The sequence below is a fragment of the Camellia sinensis genome, chromosome 7 (genome assembly GCF_055761805.1).
Source record: "Camellia sinensis isolate YWXY chromosome 7, ASM5576180v1, whole genome shotgun sequence".
Taxonomy (NCBI): Eukaryota; Viridiplantae; Streptophyta; class Magnoliopsida; order Ericales; family Theaceae; genus Camellia; species Camellia sinensis.
In genome coordinates, this window is record NC_138967.1 from 59,516,837 (window position 1) to 59,534,177 (window position 17,341).

A 17,341-nucleotide genomic window follows, 5' to 3' on the forward strand; every position below is an offset into this window, starting at 1 on the left:
TTTTTAAACCCTAACTCCTTGTTTTGCAGACGGCTGACAAGATAGCTGAGATCGGTCGCCGTCAACATGATGCTATTGAACAAATCGGCTTTCTGAAAATCAAAATTGAGAATGAGAAGAGCAAGGCCATGGAGGCCTCTCAAAGAGCTGAGTCCGAGGTAGCAAAAGCGGTGGAGGAGCATACAAGAGCCAACACCGAGGCAGAAAAGGCGAAGAGTTCTGACCAACTTAGGTTGGCCACCAAAGAGAGGGCAAACGCGAGCAAAGACGCGTTCAAGTTAGCCAAGGAGGTGATTGCCAAACTGGAAGCCGATTTGGAAGAGTCGAAGAAGGCGAAGGAAATAGCCGACTCTGAGGTTTCCAAAGCGTTCGAAGCTGAGAAGGACGCCGCCTTGGAGAACTATGTGGAGGAAGTACCCAAGTTCGAGAATCGGGGCTTCAAACACGGCTGGCTCAAAGCCCTCACTGCCGCTAATGTGACATTTGCGCATCCGATTCCATACGAGCACGTGGACGTTGAGCCGCTGGTGTCTAACCCTGAAGATTGACTAGGGTGACATTCTGATTTTTGTTAGGCATCTTCCATGCGTAGTTTTTGTAGATTTTTGTTAGTAGATTTTTGTTTATTTACTTTGGTTAGAAGTTAAATGTCAGGTAATTTTCATGTGTAAAATGACTACTATCTGTACTTAATTTATTAATGAAAATTTCCTTTGCTATTATGTCCGTTGCATGTGCTAGTTAACAGTCTAGTAGGATGTAAGATCATGGATAGATTAAATATTCGATTAAATAGCGACGTATGTTTTCAATATAGCCGAATAATTTAATGAATATGCCCTTGCCCCTGCTGATGAATGAACTGGAACGCCGAATATCGATGGTTCATGGATTGGCTGAGGCACAAGAACTAATCGGCGAATAAATTAATGAATATGCGTGACCCAGTTAATGAACTGGAACACCGAATATCTTTGGTTCATGGATTGGCTGTGGCACAAGAACTAATCGGTGAATAAATTAACGAATGTGCCCTTGCCCCAGTTAATGAATGAATTGAAACGCCAAATATCGATGGTTGATGGAATGGTTGGGGCACATGAACTTATCGGCGCAAGGCCTTGAAATTTGGCCGATTATATTAAGGAATCTTTAGTCACTAAGATTAATGAATCTGCCCTTGCCCCAGTTAATGAATGAACTAGAATGCCGAATATCGGTGGTTCATGGATTGGCTGGCGCATGTGAACTTATCAGCGCAAGGCCTTGAAATTTGGCCGATTATATTAACGAATCTTTAGCCACTAAGATTAATGAATCTGCCCTTGCCCCAATTAATGAATGAATTGGAATGCCGAATATTGGTGGTTCATGGATTAGCTGGGGCACGTGAACTTATCGGCGCAACGCCTTGAATACGAGCATTGATGAGATTGCCTCGGGAGGGCTGCCCCCGTAATCAATAAATGGGGTGGGGGCTGCGTGCGCGGAGGTTCCATTGTTGAGTTCAAGTCCAACAAATTGGGAGAGGAAAAAAGTAGTGTGGATGACTGTGGATGGTAAGAAGACTATTCTTCAACAGCAGAGAGGAAGATAGGACACTGGCAGAACTGGACGCAGAGATGAATCGAGGTGGCGAGCCTACATGCAAGAGGAGTAGGACGTCGAGGGAGCGTGAGAAGTGCCATTCCCCACGTCACTAAAGTAGGTCACCTAGAAAGAAAAACAACAACGAGGTAACTCCCCTCGCTCGAGAGGTAAAACCAGTGCGACACCGCATCCTTTGAGTTTTTCAGTTTTTGTTGGGAACAAACCGATGATGGAAGCGGATTCCATCATCCGCGACCCAAACATAGCAGTCGAGTTCGCTCGACAAATTTTTCAGCCATTCAGCAATCCATGGTCGCCCGGGCAGATTATGAAGTTTTTCGGTAGGGCGTTCATGGAGCAGTAAAGGATTTGTATACCTCCTATGAAATCGGTAAGCGCCTTCATGCCACGCGAAGGGAGATAGGGTAAAAGGATGCTCGTATTCAAAGCCTGCAAGCCCGCGTGGAGAAGGCCAAAAATGAGCTGAAGAAAGCTAACGCCTCTGAGACTCATTCGGCGAGTCAAGTGAATCCGATTGTCACGGAGCGAGTAAATCGGCGAATTCTGGATCACGCAATTGCCGACCTTGAGACGGCCAATATGTTCGCAATAGAATCTACGAAGGCTAGGTCCTATGAGAAAGGCTTCCATGACGGTGAAAATATTAGTAGAGAAGACAAAGCAAAAACTAGCTGAGGAAGTCCGTCGATGTGAAAATCACAGATTTAAGCATGGATGGATCGAGGCTCTTCTGGCCGTGGGCGTTGATCTAGCATCACCCTTATATCAGAGTTATACTTTTCCGTTTGAGGCTTTCAAAGCCGAGAAGACTGATGACGAGGGCGGAGCTGAATAATTTTGATGTATATATATTATTTTTTTTTGTAAAGCATGTATTCGTGATCTACTGAATAAAACATATTATTCTAAATGTCTATATGTTATTTCGGTCAATGCTTGTAGATTTCATTATGTCTACTACTTTACGTCAATCACAATATCCACGAAAGGCGCTCCAAATTCAGAGGATTGTTCAGCCCAAACGTGTCATTCGCGAATGGGTCTCCGAATTCGGAGGCTTTTTGGTGTTTGGCCAATCGTGAATTTCACGAAGGGTGCTCCGAATTCGGAGGCTTATTCAGCCCAAACGTGTTATTCATGATGGGCGCTTCGAATTCAAAGGCTTTTTTATGTTGGGCCAATCATGATTGCTATGAAGGGCGCTCCAAATTCGGAGGCTTAATCGGCCCAAACGTGTAATTCACGAAGGACGCTCCAAATTCGGAGGCTTAATCAGCCTAAACGTGTCATTGATGAAGGGCGCTCTGAAGTCGGAGGCTTTATCGACCCAAACGTGCCATTCACGATGGGCGCTCCTAATTAGGAGCCTTTTTTATGTTGGCCAGTCGTGATTGCCACGAAGGGCGCTCCGAATTTGGAGGCTTAATAGCCCCAAACGTGTCATTCACGAAGGGCGCTCTGAATTCTGAGGCTTTTTTACGATGGCCAATTGTGATTGCCACAAAGGGCGCTCCGAATTCGGAGGCTTAATCGGCCCAAACGTGTCATTCACAAAGGGTGCTCCGAATTCGGAAGATTTTTTTTTTTTGGTGTTGGCCAATCATGTTTTCCACGAAGGGTACTTCGAATACGAAGGCTTATTCGGCCCAAACGTGTCATTCACGATGGACGCTCCAAATTTAGAGGCTTTTTTATGTTGGGCCAATCGTGACTGCCACGAAGGACGCTCTGAATTCAGAGGCTTAATCGGCCCAAATGTGTCATCCACGAAGGGTGCTTCGAATTCGGAAGCTTAATCGACCCAAACGTGTCATTCATGACGGGCGCTTTGAATTCGGAGGCTTAATTGACCCAAACGCGTCATTCACGAAGGGCGCTTCGAATTCGGAGGCCTAATCAGCCCAAATGTGTCATTCATGAAGGGCGCTCCGAATTCGGAGGCTCAATCGGCCCAAACGTGTCATTCGCATTGGGCGCTCCTAATTAGGAGGCTTTTTTATGTTGGCCATTTGTGATTGCCACGAAGGGCGCTCCGAATTCAGAGGCTTAATTGGCCCGAAAGTGTCATTCACAAAGGGCGCTTTGAATTCGGAGGCTTTTTTATGTTGGCCAATCGTGATTGCCATGAAGGGCGCTCCGAATTTGGAGGCCTAATCGACCCAAACGTGTCATTCAAGAAGAGCGCTCCGAATTCGGAGGCTTTTTTTTTTTTTTTTTGGTCTTGCCCAATCGTGATTGCCACGAAGGGTGCTCCGAATTCGGAGTCTTTTGACACAACCAGAACTCACTGGGCAAGAGAGAATATTGTATTAAAAAAAAAAAAGACGAACACGGCGTAAAATCAAAACAGGTTGTCGTGCCGTATAAGTTTACTTAAGGATAAAATTTGCGCAAGTGTGTGGAATTCCACAGACGCGACATTCTTCTTCCATCCATGTCTTTGAGCCGATATGCCCCTGTCCCTGCGATTGAGTCAATCTGGTAAAGGTTGTCCCAATTTGGACCCAATTTTCCGTCAGCGGGATTCCTAGCAGCGGGAACCACTTTCTTGAGGACCAACTCTCCTGGTGTATAACGGCGTAGCTGAACACGTTGATTATATGATTTAGCGTGTTGTTACTGGTACTGTTCCATGGAAACAAGGGCACGGTCTCGGCGTTCTTCAATCAGAGTGAAGTCTAAGGCCAACAACATGTCATTTCGGCCCATGTCAAAAACCTTCGATTTCAAGGATGGAAGGCCGATCTCCAGGGGGACGATTACTTGGGTTCCGAAGCATAGAGCAAACGGCGTTTCCCCTGTGGATCGCCTTGGAGTAGTGCGATGAGCCCACAATACGCTGGACAATTCTTCGACCTATCTGCCTTTAGCTTTCTCTAGCCTTTTTTTTGATGCCATCCATAATAATCCTGTCGGTGGCCTCCGCTTGACCATTGCTTTGGGGGTAAGTCGACGAGGAAAAGTAGGGCCGGATACCATAAGTGTTGCACAGCTCTCGATACACGCCACAATCAAACTGGGTACCGTTGTCTGAAACAAGTGCTCGGGGTATGTCGAATCTCGTTATGATGTTTTTTCATATAAAACACATAACGTCAGAATCTCGAATATGTGTTAGTGCCTCCGCTTCGACCCATTTTGTGAAATAATCCGTCGCAACAATTAGGAATTGCATGTTGCCTGGTGCCCATGGAAACAGTCCAACGATATCAAGCCCCCATTGAGCGAACGACCAAGGACTACTGATTGAGTTTAACTCCTCAATAGGCAGATGAGTTAAGGGGAAAACTTCTGGCATTGCTCACATTTCTTGACATAACACTCGGCGTCGGTTCGTTTGGTCGGCCAATAATACCCCTGCGTTACGGCACGATGAGCCAAAGATCGTCTGCTCGAATGGGCACCACAACTACCTTCATGTATTTCAGACAAAAGTTCCTCGACTCTATTCGGGTGAACACATTCTAAGTACGGCCCAGAGAGAGATTTTTTATAGAGCTTTCCCTGTGGATCCAAATAGTATCGGAGGGCTTTATTTCGCAGTTTGTGTGCTTCTTTCTTATTCGTCTGGAGTTGTTCTGAAGATAGGAATGCGACGATAGGGTCCATCCAGCTTGGACCCGGTTCGATAACGTTGACTTGAACTGAATCTGAAGAGGCAATGCTGGATTCTGGGACAAACCCTACTTCGATTGTTCGCTTAATTTCTAAGTTGATGGCAGAGGCTAAGCAAGCCAGGGCATCTGCATGCATGTTTCGATCCCGGGTTATTTAATTCAGTTCGTGGTGATCAAATTTCGCGAGCAAAGAATTCGTTATTTTCGTAGAGGCTGCCATGCGGTCATTTTTGGCTGCATATCCCCCTTTCAACTGGTTGATTACTAGCTTTGAGTCACAGAAAACAAGCAGATGCCGCGCACCGAGGTGAAGTGCATTTCTTAAGCTGGTTAAGTGTGCTTTCTATTCGACCTCATTGTTGGATGCGTCGAAGCCCAATTTGACGACCTGTTCGATTATTGCCCCTTCGGGGGTCATGATTACTACGCCAGCCCCACTGCTACGCTGGTTGGATGATCCGTCGCAATACATCTGCCAAAGGTCGCCAACATACATTCTCCAGTTGGGTTTAGTTTGCACTTGAACAGACTTGAAGTCGGTGAGGGTTCCTGTGAATTCAGCTACAAAGTCGGTAAGCACTTGCCCTTTGATGGAAGTTCTGGGTAAAAACTAGATATCATATTGACCGAGTTGAAGAGCCCATTTCAAAATGCGCCCTGACGCTTCTGCGCTGCGGAGTGCTGACCGAAGGGAATACTCCGTTGGTACCCCAATGGTATGCCCCTGAAAGTAGTGCATCAATTTTCTTGCAACCATGATGAAAGCAAGGATAAGCTTTTCTAATGGAAGGTAATGTGTTTCGGCGTCGGCCATAGCTTTGCTCACATAGTAAACTGGCCGCTGCTCTCCAAGTTCTTCCCTTTACAGTACGGCACTGACCACTCGGTCAGATACTGCCAGATACAAAATGAGTGGATCACTTGCCGCAGGTGTCGCCAAGATTGGTACTGATAGGAGATAAGGCTTCAAACCATCAAAAGTGGCCCAGCCCTCGAGGGTCCAATCAAATGCTCTACCTTGCCGAAGTGTATGAAAGAATTGTCGACAACAATCCATTGAACAGCTGATAAACCTGTTGAGCGCGTCGACCATTCCCATCAGTTTCTGAACCTCTTTGACTGACCGAGGGCATCCAAGCTCTAGAATTGCCGTGATTTGCCTCGAATTGGCTTTAAATTCGCGGTGGTTAACGATGTAGCCAAGGAATTTTCCAGATCCGATGCCGAATGCACACTTAGAAGTGTTCAATTTCATCTTATACTTTCAAAGGATGCCGAAGGTTTCTGACAAGTCAACTAGATAGGAGTGCTTTTCCTTGGATTTGACCACCATATCGTCGATGTGTCCTTCCATGGTACGGCCGACTTGTTCCTTCAACATGGCGGTCACTAATCCTTGATAAGTTGCCCCCATATTCTTCAGCCCAAAAGGTATGACCTTGTAGCAATTGGTTCCTCTTAGGGTGAGGAATGCGGGTTTTTCTTGATCCTCCGGATGCATGACAATTTGATGATAGCCCCTGTAGGCATCCAAGAAGCTCATGCGTTGATGATGTGTCGTTGTATCTACGAGTTGGTCTATTCCTGGCAGGGGAAAACAATCCTTGGGACAAGCTTTGTTCAAGTCCATGAAATCCACACAGACACGCCAAGAGCCATTCTTCTTCTTTACGACCACAGTATTGGACAACCATGTCGGATAGTTTACTTCGCGAATCGCCCCGGCGTCAAGTAACCAATATACTTCTTCAACAACGGCCAAAGTATGCTCCGCGGCTGATCGCCGACTTCTCTGAATAATTGGCTTACATTTCGGGTCAACATTTAAGCGGTGTTGGGCCACTGATGGATCCACTCCTGGCATCTCGTATGGGGACCATGCAAATACATCAATATTTCTGAGTAAGAAGGATACCAACTCCTGTCTTTCAACTTTATCCAAGGAAGCGCCGATCATGAAGAACTTGTCAGGACATCTGTCAATTTCGACCCAATGCAAGGCTTCGGTTGCCTTTTCACTTGGGATCCTCCCAATGTCTTTGAGGCTATCCCTATTGGTACCTCAATCAAATGCACTTCCAGTTCCCTTGGTCTCTTTGCAGCTAGAAGATAGCATGCCTGCGCTGATTTTTGAGAGCCGCAAATTTGTTTGATACTGTTTTCAGTCGGAAAACGAAGCAGTTGGTGGTAGGTGCTTGGCACGACTTGCATCGTATGTAACCAAGTTCTATCCATGATGAGATTACACGGCGAAGGAAGCTTGACAACCAGAAATTCTACGTCTACTGATCTGGTGCTGGCCCATACTGGTAGTGTGATTTTGCCCAAAGGAAACTCCTGGTTAGCATTGAAGCCGAATAACGGGTAATCAGCTGGTGACAGGTCCGAGTCGGTAAAACCAAGTTTGATGAAAGTTTTGTAATACATTACTTCTGAAGTGCTGCCTTGGTCAATGAGGACACGTTCAATGGTGAATCTGTTTACGCGTAGCTCAATGACGAGGGGATCAGTGTTGAGGTGGGTCACTCTAACTAAATCACTGTCATCAAAGTTAATCATTCCAGTGTCATGGGGCCGTTTCGCTGGCGTCATTGGGCTATGGGGGCTAGACGGCAGCTGGATTGTATGCACCTCGGGTGACGCCGGCAAGCTGTATATCATATGAATTATACCAAGAGGAGGTGACTTCAGCCGTAGAGCTACTGTATTTGTTGAATTGTTCTTTCGGACGTATTGCGTAAGACGGTCGTCTTGCACGAATTCTTCAAGATGATCTTTTAATGCATAACAGCTATCAGTGTTGTGACCGTGGTCTTTATGATACTCACACCGTTTATCCTGTCTTCTCGCATCGGGAGGTCCCGTCATCTTGGGCGGCCACTTGAAGAACGAAAGGTGTTGTACTTTCGATAGAATCTTATTGATCAGCTCTGTTAACTCCGTGTATTTCTTACCTGAGCGCCTTGTGTGCCTGATATCCACTTGATACTGTTCATTAGCTCGATGCAAACATTAATCGTTTGATCGGCGCGAGTCACGCCTTTTGTCTCGTTTAGGTCGATTCTGTCGCTCAGGTCTTCTTGATGGCACGACGCTAATCGGCTGAACAATTCCCGACGTGGCCATCTTAACGGCTTTACGTCCGGCTTTGACTCGCAGGGCATCATCTTCCACTTTGCAATATTCTTCAACCTTCTTCATTAGCGCCCAAACAGTTTTAGGGGGCTGCCTGGTTAATGAACTGCGGAGGGGGCTATCAGGATGCAATCCCATCTTAAAGGCGGTGATGGCCATGGAGTCATTGCAAGCATCATCTACCAGATGAAAGCACTCCCAATAGCGGGCCGAGTATTCACGAAGAGTTTCTTCCGGTTTAATTTGCATGGCCTTGACAGAATCGGCTTGCTTCGATTGGACCTGACTAGTGATGAATCTCGCCCTGAATGACTTTTGGAGTTGGTGGAAGCTCTTAATCGATGCTGGCTCCAGTTTATACTACCACATCATGGCCAATTGTCCCAGACTGCTTGGAAATATTCGACACATGAGGGCTACGTCGTCAGCATGGAGTGTCATCCCTTGCTTGTAATGATGAATGTGATCAGTGGGATCTGACTTTCCGTCATAGAGGGTGAACGACGGTGCCTTGAACTTTTTGGGTAGCACAACCCTTGTAATTCGCCGCACGAATGGGTCATGTTTATCTTTCTCATCCGAATCATCGCTTCTCCCTCGTTTATGTCGTACATATGGACTTCCTTCAGATGAGCAGGATACATCAACGCGCCCTTTCTTTCTAGGCTCCAGGGACGGTGAGTCTAAATCACTATCAATATTGCGTTTCTAAAGTCGACGTCGGCAACCATCCTTCTTTCCCGAAGGTCGAACCCGGTTTTGGTATGCGACTTGTTGGGATTTCGCCACCTCCAAGGCCAAATCCTGGCGCAAGCGCTCTTTCTCTGCCATCATGTTCTCCATCCGCTGTTGATTTTGCTTTGCTTGATCCATAATCGTTTGCATTGTCTCATGCATTGAAGTTGAGGGTGAGGTCTGAGCTACTGAATCAAAGTTCAAGGCATGTCGCGCGGCGATATTCTCCGGTCCCGCATGTTTCTTGGAGTGAGGTTGTCTCATGGTGTAGTTTTGTCAACGACTATCGGAGGATCTTCTGTGACGCTCGCTGTGAATAAGCTTGAGTATTTCCATAGACGGCGCCAATTGTGGAGGGGTAGGTTTGGAAATACTCTTGGATCCTAAAAGTCGTCCCTGATCCTCTGATCACCACCTGAAAAGGGGATTAACACTCCGGTTGGGGGTACTGGAATTAGTACTCTGACGGACAAGTTAGTGTAGGTCTCTTGTTTTTGAGTCTTAAGTTTCTTGGGTCTATTCTCACATACCTTTCTTTGGTTGATGTTCCTCTATTTATATTCGGTTTTAGGCCCCAGGGTCAGGCCCACTCTTAATCCATCGCGTGAGTGTTCATTCGGCCCCTTCTGTCATATACCAATTCCCATTCAGCTTTCTGTTCAACTAGTTCTATGGCCGATTAGTCTATTCCGCTTCGGGATCGTACAGGACAGAGCCGAATATATAATATATATCCTGACTTTCTAAGTACAGATATTTGGCTTCTCTGCATCTACGAAATTCGGCTCCCACATCTTCCTTCCCAAAATTTTTGCAGACAAAAGCAACATCTGGGAGCAAGACATCTTCTCTCGAGCCAGGACTCCTTCGCTAGAGCGAGCAAGGCAAAACAACTAGGAAAATTACAACTAGATAAACAATGTTTGTTTGTAGGATTGACAAGACTAAGGGACCTACCAATCTCCCCCTTTGTTAATTCCCGAATGAAACATTCTAACACAGTTTCCTAGAAAACACACGCATTAACAAAAACAACCAACTCAACTAACTAAACAACCTTGACCAAATATCTGCAAAAATAGAAAAATAACACCAGGGGAATAGAGAGAGTAGTTATTCAAACTCAAAAACCATATCAAGACATAATAAATCAAAACTATATCACAAGCCTAAAAATAGCGTGTTCAGTATGTCTAGCCTGCAAAATCCACAATCAGTATGCAAAATGCAACAACTATATATCCCAATAAACAACTATATCCCAATATACCCCAACCATCATGCAAAAATATATACTATAAAATCCAAAACAAAACTAACTACGTACTCCCCCTTTTTATCCAGGAGAGACAAAATAAACAAAATATATAGGCCAAATAGAAAAGAAACTGTCCAAAAGCAAACATAACTATGAGTCTGGTGGAGGCAGCAGCTGCATCTATAGCAAAGAAAGTATCTGAGCCAGCATGGTAGACTATTGATCAAGGCGGCCATCAAGCGTATCGAGCCAAGCATCAAGCTGATCAAGGCAATGAGTGACAGACTGCTCGAACTACTGTAGTTGGCCACGAAACGAACGAGGACGCATCTCAGGAGCACCGGCAGTGGCTGTATCAATCTCGGCCTCCTTAGTAAGTGGATCATCACCTGCATTAGACACCCCAACTCCTAACGAACCCCCCCTCCCCCTGGACATGAGCTTGACTCTGAGACACGATCAACTTGGTGATGGGTTTAATGTGAGAGGCAAACTTGCCATCCTCAAAAGTGGGGACACCAAGAGATGTACGAAATCGAGTGAGGAAACACCCATAAGGAAGACCCAAAGATTTGCGACCCTCAAAACAGGAATCATTTTGAGGACTATCATCTCAGGCAGGTCAATGGAAAGGCGATGGTCAATACAATATAAGACATAACCCTGATCTTTGGTAATGTGAGAAGAATGAGTAGTAACATGGATGTTAGCACAAACGATGACGTTAAGGAGACGAAAACGAGGAAGAAGCTCATTTTGCTGAATGAGCACCTCCGCAATTCAAGTCCGGGGAGTTCCACAAAGTTCAGTGGCCACTTGATCAAAATCAACACCGCTGCGGGTAATGAAAGGATAATGACAATTCCGGACTTCTGGAAGACTAAGAAACTGCCTAAAGGCTTCGTCATCTATGACCAAGGCTTTGTTCCGAACCCAGGTATGAAAAGAGGGAGCTATTTCCTTGCTAATGGAGTGTATATTACAATAAAATTCTCGAACCAAGCTGAGATTTTGAGGCCCAGAGAAAATCAAGACTTGATCACCCCCTAAAGCATCAGACAAAGAATGGATGGGAATAGACTGAAAAGCACTAGGATGGACATTGTGTTCTAAATGAACTTTCCTAGAAGCATAGATATCCCTAAACAGGTTGGATTTTTCCTTGGATTGAAATTTTTCTATATTGAAATTGGGGCGAGACACAGTGGTTTTACGGCGTTTCAAAGACTCAGCCATGACTGAAAAAAAGGAGAAAAGACAACCACAAAACCTAACCCTCCAAGACAAAACACAAGGAATACCCAAATACCATTAGAGCCCCCAAAAACAGACATGAGAACACAACAAACATCATTAGTCCAACAGGGTTAAACAACATCAAAATGCACAAAACGATAGCATTATATCAATGACTGTAAGAGTAGTGCCAGGTCAAATTTGCAAAATCAACCAATTGCAGTAGTATGAGAGATATAGAGACAGTAGATTATGGAAACCAACATTAAGACAATTTACTAAGGCCATCATAAAGTAGTAATTGAAACATAAGGCAAAACCAAGGTAGAAAAATTAAAGCACTAATTCAATGGTGAGATAGCAAAACCTTTAGCAAAAATGCATCAAACTACTAAACCAAAATGCAATAGAGAGAGAGAGAGAGAGCAAACAATAATAACTAAAACAAACCCAACAATGAAGAATAACCCTATAACCACAGACGAAGCAGAGCAAATACTCAAAGCAAGAGAGGGCGAAAGAGAAAGAAAAAAACTTACCAACGATGAAGATCCAAGACGGATTGATGAGAAATGCCTCCCAAAAATGAGTGAAGACCAAGAGACAAACAGTAATGGGAAGGAAAAAACCCTAGGAGAGAGATGAACTGAGCAAAAAGTGGAAAAATGAAGTCTGAAGAGGCGGACGAACTATTTAAACCTTAATAGGTCACTCGAGCGAGAAGATTGTCGCTCGAGCTAAGACACTTAGGCGCATAGGTTCGCTCGAGCCAAGACATTGTCACTCGAGCCAAAAAGGCATGCTCCTAGAATTTGTTCCTTCTGCAAAAGTATTGGGTTGAAAGAAAGCTCGCTTGAGCGCACACTCCCTCACTCGAGCGAAGAAGAAAAAAAGAAAACACTAAAAAAACACCTTTCTGAGGAAAAAACAAAAACTCACATGATTAAGTGGAACCTAAAGCAAAAGGTAGTGAGCATAGTAACATGAATGTGACATTGAGATGAGATAATCTACAAACCATGAAGCCAGCAAACTTGCAATATTGATGATATGAAGCATAATATCATGAGTACATCAGATAAAAATTAATCAATGAGTATAGGCTACATGAGAATGCACAACTCAAATTCAATCATGAGAGCTCACAAAAGGAATGTGTGTTTGTGTGCAACCCTTAAGAGGTCACAGGGCTAGAGTTAATCCTCGTAGTGATTGGATGGCAAAGACCTCCGGCAAGAGTAACTAAATAGCATAGAGAAAAGTCAAACCACTAGGAATCAAGCGGTATTTATTGAGTGAATGCGAAGGCTCCCCCTCAATCAATGAGACCCTTTTATTTTATTTTATTTTTTATTTTTATTTTTTTGACTTTTCTTTCTTGTGGGCACTCACTGGTGGCATGCACGCTCAAGAATAGGGAGACCAAACCAGAGAAGCATGAAATCAGTAAGTGTAGACACCCCATTTTTGACCTTCCTCAAGACTTGGACGTCACCATTTGAACACTCGGTGATCATACATGTTCGTGTTTGTCTTGAGTTCTCGGAGGTCTCGGCCACGAGCCTCGCCTCAAGGCCTCTCGACTTGCCTGCTTTGTGTTTGGTTTTGCACAAAACACTTGTGTTTTGCCTTTGAGGAGCAAGGAATGGCTTGTTGGCCATCCCCACATCTCACTGGCCATGGCTTGAGGCTACCGGCCATTGTTTTGTTGCAATCGGCCAAATGTTTGGTCGGTCAGCACTCTGTTTGGTCGGTTGACCATTTATTTGGTCAATTTGGCATTTTTGGCTAGCCGACCACTGTGCATCTGCTTTTGGCAGATATTTTGTGCCAGCTGTGCAAGCTGGCACCCACTTTGCACCCCCTCCACACACATGTATAGAGGGATTTCACTCTTGCTTAGCTTGTTTTGTAACCTTTGCAAGAGTGATCCTCTATAAAGGGAGGCCTTCTCCTTCCTCCTCAAGGGTTACAAAAAAGAGTTCCAGAGGTCTGAATTAGGGTTAGGTCTTGTGCATCTATCTATCTCTTTACCTCCGTCTCTTTTGCTCTTTGTGTGTGTATTAAGGTATTTTGTTCATAGTTTTGCACATAAACACCTAGAGTTACACTTTGCTTTAGCTACTGAGGTACTAAGGAGTGATTTTCAGAGTTCTTGAGTTGATCTAAGCTTGGAGAAGGGGCTGGAGTGGTCCTTGTGAAGAAGGTCTTCAAGGGTAAAAACTTTACCCCTTTATTTCCCATTTTTTCATAGGCTTTTAGCCATCCGTGCATCTGTTTTTAAGCTTAACTTATAACATGGAAAAGTTTTGATTTGAAGTGCTTAAAATAGTTGTTTAAGGTTGTTTTGGTGTTTGGGGTCGTTTGACCCCTCTTAGGCCTTGTTTGGCCCCCCATTTTGTGCTATTTTGGTGAGCTCCAGGACCACCTTGTTTGGGCCTCCTCACAACTGAAATCCAGAGGGATTTCAGTGGTGGGGATGGTGCTTTGAGATCCTAAGAAGGAGAGGGCCATCCCATCTCCTTGTTTTCTTCAAAAGTTGTCATTTTAGCCTCATGTGTGGGCACCATTGTTTAGTTCATGTTGGCCATGTCTTAGCTAGTATTTGTGCTTATTTTGCCATGATATAGCACTATTTTAAGTTGGTTTAGACACACCATGCTTGCTTTGCAAACTTGTCTTGTAATGTCATGAATTGCCTTAACATGCTTTGCGCTTTGAGCCTTGTTTCTAGCATGTTTCTGGCCTAGCATTGTGTAGCTTTTATGCATGTCTTAGTATGCTTAAGGTCTTTTTGGAGTTGTTTTGGCCAGCCATGACATGCTTTGCATAGCCACCTTGCATTTTGGCTTGTTAGCCTTGGGTGTGTGAGTGTTGAGCATCCATTACTTGGCTTGTTTCAGTGGCTTGGCACCACTTATAACATCATTTCAGTCCTTGTGGTATGCTTTTATGCTTGCATTTGATGCTCCTTTAATGCTTCAAGAGGTTGGTATCTTATGCTCCATGTTTGAACCCTTTTGCATGCCTTTAGACTTAGGCCATTTAGATGCCATCTAGGTGTGCCTTTGACCTTGTTTTGATCTGCCTTGGGGTGCTTTTGAGTCCCCATGGCCCTTTGGGACTTGCTTCATATAGCTATGGTTTAAGCCCTTTGGCTTACCTTGAGTTTTGGACATAGTTGCATGCCTTGCTTGCATTGATAGGTTGATTTGGCATCATTCCTTATGTATTTTCAAAGTTTTCTATGGTTGCCATTAGTCCATGTTTATCCTCTTTTAAGTGTGCTTAAAAGTTGCGTCTTTATGCTTAAGAGTTGGGCCATGTGTGCATGCATGTTTGTATGTGTTTTGGCCTTCATTTCCTTAGCATTTGGCCACTGTTTTGGACCTAGTAGAGAGCTGTCCATCTTGGTGTAAGTCCCTCCTTTGCATGTTGTTGCATGCTCGCCTTGCGTGTTGTTGCATACTTGGCCTATCGCATGTGTTGCATGCTTGAATCACATTGCATTTAGCATGTTTTCTTCCTTTTGTCTTGGTTGCTTAACATGTTACGTGTCTTGCAAGTTTGCATGTTCGCATTGCATATTGCATTCTTGTTAGCTTGCACATGTTGTTACATGCCTTGCATGTTTGTTTGTTTAGGTTGTGTGCTTAGTACACATTACTTGCTTTCATGCTCGTGATTGCATACTTAGCTCACATGTCTTGGTTGCATTGCATTGAGCATGCATGCCTTGTCTCTTGATCAAGTGATAGAGGTTGGGCCTTATGTGTTTATTTGGTTTGCATTTCATTTGACATCAAAATGCATAACTTGGCCTCTTTGGCCATCACACATTGAAATGCGCGATTGGCGGCCCGAGGGTCGAAGACCATCCTCCTTTGAGTCATGAACATGATAAGGAGGGTGTTTGTGCAAACATTTGCTTGAAATTCATTGCCATGCCATGTTTGCCCTCTGCTGCTGTCAAAACAGGATTCTGCAGATAAATATGGCCAGTTGACTGCATAAAGTGCCGATCGACCAATGATGGATGGCCAAGAGCTGAATATTTGGTCAATGACCCTTCTACCATGGTCGGTGATTCTCCACAATGTTCTGAGACTGTTCCTTGGGACTTGTGCAATTTTCAGAAGAGCAGAGCAGGGTAAACAGAGGCAGCTTGTGCATGGTGACGGATTTCCGAGCAAACCCGAGCATGCATGCATTGGACCCTCTTCCCGAGGCTGTTTTATTGCTTTCTTAGCTTAGTTAATTTGCTTAACTAGTTAAGTGATCTGTAATAATTAATTAGCTTGTAGGTTAATTAATTTGTATTATTCTTTTGGTCCCTCCGAGCGATGACGAATGTGTAATAAGTGTGGGTGTGTGTGCATGTCTTCCAACCCCCACTTCTTTCTCCCTTTTACTTACCTGCTTTTGATGGTTAGTACTAGGGCACGTTTCATTTAGCATACCTTATGCTATGCATGTGTACATCATTCATTTGTATTGCATGCACCGGGCTCGGTGCATCATACTAACTGCATAAGTATTTCAAACCCAAACTTGAATACATGCTATTAGTTGCATTTCACATGCCATCCCTAGATTAACCGACCCTATTCTAGTTGCATTTTGTATGCGATGCATTAGTCATTTAACATGGACTTGGATCATACATTTGATTACTAACAAGTTCCTTATTTTGGCTTGGAGTACGATGTAAGTATTTATGCTTTAGCATCTCGTATGAGTGTGAATGATGACATGACAGCATGCTTACCATGTGGCTATGTGCTTATGTGATATATCTGTCGGAATGCCTGTGGGTGAAGGTTGGATTGTTTGAGTTGGAACAACTCCTTGAAATCCGTGTTTTAGCCTACTTGCGAGTAGTAAATTTCAAACCGATTTCCAAAACAAACGGATATGCGATGCTTTGTTTCAAATTAGGCGATCTAGTCTATACTTTTGTGTTGTGCGCATCACATAGTAAGATTAGCTAATTAACCGGAATAAGAACACATAACGTTTTCAAAACTTGATATCATGGTTAGTAGAGGCCGATCTTCGGATCGGGCGAGAGGGGGTGCTCATAGCTGACCTTCCCCAATCGTACCCAAGTTCCTGAGCCGAGGCAACTTTGGTGATGACGGACACGTGGCCTTAGGCAAACGAGCCAGGGTTTCCTAAATTCCCCCATAAAAAAATATTTAGGTGGCGACTCTGTATCTGGCAAAGTAGTCCATGTTTGCCACTTCTTTCTAAAAATCAATTTTTTTTAAAAACGATTTGCCGGATTTGGACTCTTTGATGATTCATCGATCTTGCATTGCACTCTGCGAGATTAGATACAGGACCGTGACATTTGAGTCCGAACTATAGTGAGCCCAAATGAACAAAACGGGATTCCCTCCCGGGACGTTCAGGGACGTCTACAGTTTCTGGCGACTCTGCTAGGGAGTTTGGAGAGCTTGACTCGAACTCATGATATCTTGTTTTGATTTCACTTATGTGTTTCTTTGCATTGCATGTGCATTGGTGCACCTAGGACACCGTGTTTGCCGTCTGCTATTCCTGAACGGTTTGCCACAGGCTTGCTTTGTTAAGCGTGCCATAAGGCTGACTGGTTACGGGCTCTGCCACGATGGGAACACAAATCCCGATTTTACCGGGGCACCCTTTTGACCATTCGACCCAGTGCATATTCAGAATTCATAGTAACCATTCCAAACTAGGACAGGTTGTTTACCCGATTATAGGT

General features: G+C 44.4%; 1 protein-coding gene across 1 annotated transcript; it reads right to left on the reverse strand.

Moving 5' to 3' along the window:
* Positions 1-7,181: 7,181 nt before the first annotated feature.
* LOC145795839 (uncharacterized) lies at positions 7,182-8,096 on the reverse strand. The gene has a single exon (XM_082880762.1). It carries the CDS (start codon positions 8,094-8,096, stop codon positions 7,182-7,184), a length of 915 nt encoding a protein of 304 aa, XP_082736888.1.
* Positions 8,097-17,341: the final 9,245 nt, after the last annotated feature.